The sequence below is a fragment of the Fulmarus glacialis genome, unplaced genomic scaffold, assembly GCF_000690835.1.
Source record: "Fulmarus glacialis isolate BGI_N327 unplaced genomic scaffold, ASM69083v1 scaffold4126, whole genome shotgun sequence".
NCBI classification, from domain to species: domain Eukaryota; kingdom Metazoa; phylum Chordata; class Aves; order Procellariiformes; family Procellariidae; genus Fulmarus; species Fulmarus glacialis.
The window spans coordinates 1-8,288 of record NW_009216084.1 but is presented as its reverse complement, the minus strand read 5'-3'; the positions used below and the strand labels follow the sequence as shown (position 1 = coordinate 8,288).

General features: G+C 50.4%; 1 protein-coding gene across 1 annotated transcript in view; it reads right to left on the bottom strand.

Annotated features, from left to right (window-relative positions):
- Positions 1 to 8,151, bottom strand: part of LOC104077784 (collagen alpha-1(VII) chain-like) — a gene marked incomplete at its 5' end in the record, with an annotated part of 41,020 nt that extends 32,869 nt beyond the window's left edge. Inside the window, 9 exons of the mRNA XM_009579151.1 lie at positions 520 to 564; positions 1,466 to 1,469; positions 2,431 to 2,490; positions 4,568 to 4,627; positions 5,179 to 5,214; positions 6,184 to 6,234; positions 6,812 to 6,856; positions 6,978 to 7,013; positions 8,027 to 8,151. Coding sequence (XP_009577446.1) covers positions 520 to 564; positions 1,466 to 1,469; positions 2,431 to 2,490; positions 4,568 to 4,627; positions 5,179 to 5,214; positions 6,184 to 6,234; positions 6,812 to 6,856; positions 6,978 to 7,013; positions 8,027 to 8,151 — 462 coding nt within the window. The remainder of the gene's footprint in view (positions 1 to 519; positions 565 to 1,465; positions 1,470 to 2,430; positions 2,491 to 4,567; positions 4,628 to 5,178; positions 5,215 to 6,183; positions 6,235 to 6,811; positions 6,857 to 6,977; positions 7,014 to 8,026) is intronic.
- Between the last annotated feature and the right edge of the window lie 137 nt (positions 8,152 to 8,288).

The following is an 8,288-nucleotide window of genomic DNA, read 5'->3' as shown; positions in this document are numbered from 1 at the left end:
GCTGGTACAGGAAACGCTCTTGGCCTTCTGAGGAACTTCATAAAGGCCCATCTTGCTCATAATAACAGCTTGATTCCATTAGAGATAACAGCCTAATAAATAAAAAGGTGTTTGTCGAAATACCAACTGTGATCTGCGTTTCCCCTGACTCAGTGAAAAGGGAATTTACAACAGAACAAGACCCTGAAATTCACACAGGCAAGCAGACCTGATGAAGAAGAACAGAGAGGGAGTGATATTTCAGGAGGACTTCAAAAGAAGCCTGTAGATGAGCCAGCCAAATGGACAAGAGCATAAAGCAGTTGTGCTCTGCATGACACCTTATGTCTCACAGCTGCCTACAGGATTTACATCACTCACCCCAACACAACATCGGAATTCAGGTTCCCAAAGTCTCTATTTTCCACTGAAAGCATCAACCCATTTTATTTTTTTCATTGCTCATGGGGATTTTGCCAGCCCTGGGCCCACTGTTGTCCGAGCCGTAAAATCAGCTCTCCGTGCTATTTTAACACTCACCATCTTGCCAGTGGGGCCCCGGACTCCCACGATGCCCTCGTCACCCTGTTAGGATGGAGAGGGGTAGTGATGGCCATCAGCAAAGAGAAACGCAACACGCACAGTCCCAACTCTGCAAACCATCCCACTGGGGACTACAGGAATTAAGCATGCAGAAGCCCAGATCCTCGAAAGAGTTCTCCAACCTCTTCACTTATACCTCCATCAGGATTAGGTGCCTTAATGCTCCTATGGATCTGGATCAAAGATCCATAGGATCTGAAAGGCTTGAGATCATCCACACGTCACTGCAGGTAGACACTGCAGTGTTTAAAGAATAATGCTTCGGTCAGATTGAAGTTTCAAGCTTCAGCTTCTCCTCAGTCCCTGAGCAAAACAGGCATTTGTGAGATGATCTGCACCTGATTTAGCATGATATAAATCACTCCAAAAAGGTGTCTCTTCCTCTCTGTTGGTATGGAGAGGCTCTGGTAGGACTAGTTCAGAAGAAGCCATCTGAGGCTGGATGACCTGGTGTGTCCCTCCCCATGATGTACTTATATCTGACAAAGGCATGTGCAACAGGGGACAGAGGACTGAGGTGTTCCTGGGACAGAGAGATTTCTTTCCCCTGTTTAGAGGGCTCAGGAGCTTTTCTGCACATTCTTTTTTTAGCAGGACTCACCAAAACAAATAAGGCAGCCAGGAATTCACTTGGAACTCATACCACTGACTTTCAGAAGGAAGAGGTCACCAGTCAACTGCTCAACAGTAACTTGTGCCTTTGGAGACCGATGTGAGGTTACCTTCATGCCCAGCTGTGGTTTCCAGATGCTGCAAACCTTGTTCTGAGCCTCCCTTTAAGTGTGCTATTGGCTCCTTATAAACCTTGCTACAAGGGATAGCTGTGCTGGTGGGTCTATGAAGTCCTTTTATGACCTCCCTAGGTAGATCCTACAAGACTTACCTGTCTTTAAGATGCCTAGACATAGGCATTGTCCTGTGAGGCCAAATTTAGATCTCTCATATAAAGCCAATGTAATTTGAGATTCTGTGATTCACTCCAGATTTATGCTGGAGTCAGAAGAGCAGAAACATTATTTCATCATTTCCTTCAGATAATGAAGCTTGAGCGAGGTTTACCCCAGACCTTTCACAGCTGTTGACATTCTCATTAAGTGTTTTGTCTCAGGGGCCTCATTGAACGGTTCTGCTGGCAGATGGGGAGTTTGTCTAAATGGATTGCAGCATAAAATCAGTTTATTCATGGAACAGCCACAGAAGCAACAAATTGAAACGTGGCCTCTGATTACGACTCAAGAGGGTCTCCCTGGGGTCTTTGACAGAAGGAGACCAAAACTTCGCAGCAGCGTGAGGAAAAGTGAACATTGCTGCCCCAAGGACGATGGAGGCTGGTTTCCCTCTGCCAGGACAACGGGAAGGAAGAGGGGAACGAGGATAAAAAAGGTGGAGGCAGATTTCTGAAGGAATGAGCTTGCAGGTAGCATCCTCAAAACTACAAAACCGAGGTGGTTCCTCACCAAGCTGCTCGGATTAAAACACGCAGATGTAGGGGTGTAGATATTGACTTCAACGCTCCCACCTAGCCAGTGAAAGCACAGCCAACACAGTGGTGCAGGATTCACTTGGCCATGCAGTTGACCAGTGCGATCTGTAATGCTTGAGGGTGTCTAATTATGGAGGGGATGCCAACTGTGACCTGTGGACAGATTCTGGTCAGTACCAGCTCCGGCTGGCCATAGCAGTGTCCATCACCTCCAAATCTGGCTGGTGAAAAATTAAGGAGGGCTCTGAAATCAGCCTTTTAGGCATCTTCTAAGATGGGTGAGTGGGAGGTGATGGTATAAAGCTGCCTCAAAAATAGGGTAGGCTGCAAGAAGCCAACCCAGGAACATTTATGGAGGGACCTACCTGGGGGCCAGGCAGTCCGCGTGGACCTCTTGGGCCAGCTGCTCCAACACCGATTTCTCCCTGCAGATCAGAGAATCCGAGAGGTCTCATTCGGAGCAAGAACACCACATCACATGATTGATGATTAGTTTGACCATGATTTAAAAGTCACAGAAAGAGTCGGGAGACTCAGTTCCAGTGACTTTCTGCTGCTCTCTCTGGAGGATGCTCCAGCAACCATGGGGAAGAAGGGCACGAGGGTGAAAGAGGGATGAAGTGGCTGGATGGGGTCAGGGATAAGGAGCCAGGGGAGGGCAGTGGGCTGTCCCATTGCCACTCCAGGATCTCAGCTACTTGTGACCTGCCTTGCAGGTCGGCACTGACCTTGTTGCCTTTGGGTCCAGGTGTCCCGGGAATCCCCTGGAGGGCAAGCAAAACAAAATAGAAGGGAGGACTGTGCTTTGCAAGTCCTCGATGATCTCCTGTCCCAGTGCTCCAAGAGGGTGAAAGCACACCCACCCCACGTACCAGGGCCTCAACCTCTCCCCCAGCCATCCCTCTGCTGCTCAAAAGACACAGGGGCAATGTACAAAAGTCACCTCATTTCCTGGGGATCCTGATGGTCCTGGGGGCCCAGCAAATCCATTCCGGCCTCTCTTTCCACGCTCGCCCTTGAAAACAAAATCCTTTAAGGAGGAGAACACCCTGATGTGAAAGGTCCTGCTTTCTCCCATCCAGACAGAAAGCAGGTGCTGGTGCCCCCAGGTGTTCCCTGCACTGGCAGCATGCAGGAGGAATAGCCTCCTCATGTGGGCCTCTTGTTGTTGAGGAGAGGGGACTCCAGCTACACCGAGACCTTGAGTTTAGGCACAGTGTCCCCCACCCCACCTCCAGCTACGCCTCCATGTCCCTGCAATGAGACTTACCCATTGCTCCCTCTGTTCCCAGGGGCTAATGACCCCCCCAAACCCCTTGCTGATATCCCCTGTGCTATCGCCACCCCTTTTCTTCCCTGTCATCTCATCAAGTCACATCACTAAATTTAAAAGAAGAACAACAGGTCCCCACCTTGCTTGGAGCTCCAGTGCTTTTTTTATTTTTGAACATGAAGGACATCCCCCTGTACCAAATCTTTTGGCCTGTTTTTTTCCCAACAACATCAGTTGGTCTAATAAATGCTGTTACCCTTCTTTTTGCCACCAGGCTTTGTTCCTGCTTCTCTTCACTGACTACATATAGGCTCAGGGTCTGGAGACCTGGATAGGTGGGGGCTTGACACAGTGGTGGGTGACGTGGCGTAGACAGTCTCAGTCGGGCCATCATTGTTCTCGCCTTAAGGTAGTTAACACAACACACACTGTCCCCTCACCGCACACCACCTACCTTCTGTCCTGTCATCCCGGGCAGACCTGGAGCCCCTCTGTCCCCCTGTGACCCGGGGGTGCCAGCATTGCCACGAATGCCCTGGATGCCCTGAGCTCCTGGAGGTCCTGGGGCCCCTGGCTCACCCTGTTAAGTGAATCACAAGGAATTTGGATTTTAGGTGGGATTAACTGCCCCCCCTAAAGGTCCTGGAGAAAGCCTGGGGTGTCTCCTTGAATTCACATGGCCAGTACACAGAATTGAGGACACCCCCTCCAGCCCTGGTCCATAAAAGAAGTCCTAGGGCTGGAGAAAGGGCTGTACCATGACTTGCTAAGCGGGGAGCCCTTACCTTACCTGCAGACCTTCAACATCCCAAGGGATCACAGAAACGCATCTCTGCTGAGACCACAATTCCCTGGATTTTTTTCACAGCCATATTTCACAGCCGGATCTAGTTGAAGATGTCCCTGCTCATTGCAGGGGCGTTGGACTAGATGACCTTTAAAGGTCCCTCCCAACGCAAACCATTCTATCATTCTATGATTCTATGATATTTATCCTCTGGACTTCACCTGCTTTGAAATGGCCCTTTGGAGGACACAGAGCACTCCCTCTGTCCCAGACCCATGTGATGGTGTTCCTGCCTTCCCAGGCTAGGACTGGCTTTGGTGCTTTATCTTTGTAGCCGAAGCCAGTTCTGTGCTCCCCACCAGTGGTGGAAAGCAAGGACTACAAAGAGAAAGACCCGGAAAAAAACAAGTGAGATCCTATCTAGAAGAGAAGAAAGTCTTACCTTAAATCCAGGTGGCCCAGCCTGACCAATGGGACCTCTGAACCCAATTCCTGGTTCTCCCTGTGAAGAGAAGAAGGTCAGGAAAAATCAAGATCACTCCTTCCACTGTGGGCCCATCAAAATGAGAGCTTGCTTCATGCTGCTCCCTGGACACCCAGCCAAAGTCCCTCAGAGCTGATCCTACATTGAGGGTTTCTACAGAGCCCTCACTGACCATCACATCTCCTCTAGATGATGGGAAGTCTTATCTGACCTGGAGAGACAACGCTGCTGAGAGCAGCTTTAGAAAAGAGGGAGCTGAGTTGCAGGAATATTGCTGGAGATGGTATCAGAGGACTCTGGGTGAGACTCTCATCTTCTGACATTACTCATTTATAAGGTGGGTGTCCTGTCTATGCGAGCCATCTGGAGTCCCTGCCTCATCAACAGAGAGATACTGGGTCCCCAGCGAGTGATTGGCCACACTGAGCCCACATCTCAGGAGGTTACCTGGACACCTCCCCCTGAGATGGGGAGGCTAGGTATGGTGAAAGGAGGAGGGCGAGCAGGAGGCAAGTTCTCACAGTGTAAGAACAGACACCCCTGACTGTGGTACCAACGCTGTTCTTTACCTTTTGACCAGTTTCACCTCTGTCTCCTTTGATGCCCTGTGAAATAAAGAAAGAGTTACCAAGCCTGTGTAAGAGGTCACGTGAAGTACCGCCTCAGTGCAACCCTGAGAAAGAGCAACTGTTTCCAGTTGTGCTCCACAGCAGCATGGAGCAACTGGTCCCTCTGACCTCCACCTCTTTTCACCAGAGGAGGTGGACAGTGGCTGGTGACCGGGGAAGAGCCAAATGCCCTAACACAGAGCCACACTGCTCCTAGGAACGAGATGGGTTGACCCAGTATGACTATGGCAATCTCCAGTGCTGGATTTGGGCCACTTAGCTGGTAACGCTGTCCTGCTCCAGCTGCTGGTACCGACTCCACAGCTCACCTTTTCTCCAGGTTCCCCCATCTCCCCAGGCTGCCCCTGCAAGACAAAAACCATCCATCTTCCAGCCACCTCCCCTTCCTCCCTCCCTTCTCATGCCTGTGTCCCCAGGATGCTGCATCACACCGGTGTTTAAACGGTAGCCCATGCAAGTCCCCTTTCCCCATCGGGCTGTGCCTTTTAACAAGAACCCTGCCTTGTCTGCCTTTCTCCTGAACATCTGGGTCCCACCACCCCACATCTGCCATTTGGTCCCTATAAGCCTTTGCTGCCCAAAGTGTTCATGAAATGGTGTTTTGTGTGGCCCTTCTTCCATCCCTGTCCTCGTGCCTTTTGCTTGTCTGTCCCCTCTGATCCAGCAGAAAATGAACGTCAGGAAAAAACCCTGAATTTTCGCTTTTACTCCTGAGCGCGTGGCAGACGCGTGTTAGCATTGCTGGAAGGGAGGGAACAGAAACACACAGCCAAGTTCAGGGATAAAGGTGGGACTGTGGCAATCCCAATTTACATCGGCACAGTCTCCCATAGACCCTGAACGTCCTCTCCATCGGCACGTCTCCAGCTGCCTCTCCCTTTCCAGACCCTCTTAGCACAGGGAGCATTTTCCTGCTCTCAGAGGCTCAGGCCAGAAAAGCGGTACCGCCACCTTTTCTCCTTTGTCTCCACGGGCTCCCGGAGCTCCCATTTCTCCCTGGAAAACAACAGGCAACATCTTCAATTGCAAACATGCACTGCTGCATTTTTCCCTTCCCTCTTTGGACCAGGAGGGTGCTGCCCTTGTTCCTGCATCAGCTTTTGGCAAACCTCTGTGGAGGAACCCCGCATTTCCACCACTTGCATTCCCAAACCAGACTGGGGATGTCCCTGACCTCCTATCCTCCTATCCTGTGCAGTGGAAATGCAGAGAGAGAAAACATAAATCGCAGAGTAAGGGCCAGATATGATTGCTAAGCTGAGGGTCTCCCTGCCCCAGGCTACTGCAGATGTTAAAAGATGCCATGAGTTTAAGGGAGATGGGAGAAGGTCACAGAGGAGGGACTAAGGATCCCCAAACCACAAAACCCATGTTTGGATCAAGCCTGGGATCTCTGCTCATTACCAATGGCCTAAACTGTTGATTAGTACCCCTTGAACCCACCAGCCTGGCCAATTTTCACCCGTGATTCCTCAGCCTCCAAATGAGACTGCTCTGGGCAGATGGATCACTACCCTGCCTCTCCCCAGCGCCGTTGGGTATCGGCATTAAAAGGCGAAACAAAAGAACTGACCTTTTGGCCGTGGGAAGGTGGATCTGCTGGGCCAGTTTCCTCCTTCTGTAAGAAAAAAAAAAGCCGGTACAGAACGGGGCTGGGATGCGGTGTGATGGGAGAAGGACCCAGCTGCATCTTCACCGCATGCAGCTGCTCTAAGAGGAGCACAACATGAATGCTGTACCTTAATTCTCCTCGGGTGATGAGGGCCTGGGTATGCCTTGAATCGAAAAAGAAAAGAGGAAAGTGGGAGAGCAGTTGGAGAAACGTTTCGCCCCTAAGCCATGGAAGAGATATCTCTGAGCAGCAAGATGTTAGGCAGCTAGTGAAGAGGCTGGAGGCATCTCGTAGGGAAGCCGTGTGTTACCAGGGATCATGAGACCCCCATCGAAGTGCCCCTGGTTGAATATCGGGTGGCCTCCAGGTTCCTTCTGATCTACTCCAGCCTGGATGGGACATCTGAGACTTGGTGCTGTCCATCGCATATGGGCTGCCAGGGTCCGTGAACCAAGAAATGCCTCAGTACGGGGCTTCTGCCAACGGCACAGGTGTTCCACCTCAACCCTGGCCCTTTACGGAGGGCTATGAGAAGAGATGTGTTTTCTCATGGCGTGGACAATTTCAGCTCAGTGCTGCCATTCCTCCTGGGAATGCAGGGTGAGGGTCACCCACCGCTTTCAAAGGAATTTGTTCAAACTTAGGGGAAAATCTGTTGTTCAGAATTTTTCATCCTTAACTCCTGGAAATAGGTCTTTCTCTCTTAGATTTTGTAAAAATCAACTCTTCGCACTTTCAATTTCTGGCATATTTTGTTAAAGTCGGCAATGTAATTGTGCAGGTATATACATACAGAGATGTGTTTATAAACACACACATATATTTACACATTTAAACACACATACAAATATCTTCTACACTCTCAGGACACAAAACATCCTTCAGTTATGCTGCTTTCCTCATGAACCAGGTTATTATGTTCCCTCGCTGATTAAGTTTGATTTTCCCCACTTCTGTTTTCCGAGCATCACATTTCCCTTGCCAGATACAGGGAGAACAATCTGCTCTGCCAAGAAAAACAGCTTCTTCTGCAGCTGTTTCTGGCTTTATTTATTAATATTTATTCCTTCCCCCCCCCCCCCCCCTACATTCATCGTGACTTTGCACAAGTGGGCAACTGGGGTTCCCCTTGCCTCCATCTGTTTGAAGACACCCTGGTATGGGGTCTTCACTCACCGCGGATCCAGACGGGGATTTCCAAGCTCCCGGGGCACCAGGGGGATGAACCTGTGATGGATCCAATAAGGAAGGGTCACCGCTTCCTCCTGGATCACGCTGGTGGCTCTGCTCTTGCACACAAGCTATACCGAAGCCGCTGCGGTGAAATGGGGTCTTTACCGTGTGTGTCTCGTGCTTGGTAGATCTCCTGGCTCTAACGTGCCTTGGGAGCGCAGAGCCATCATATAAATTCACATTTTCCTGCGGGAAGGGAAACAGC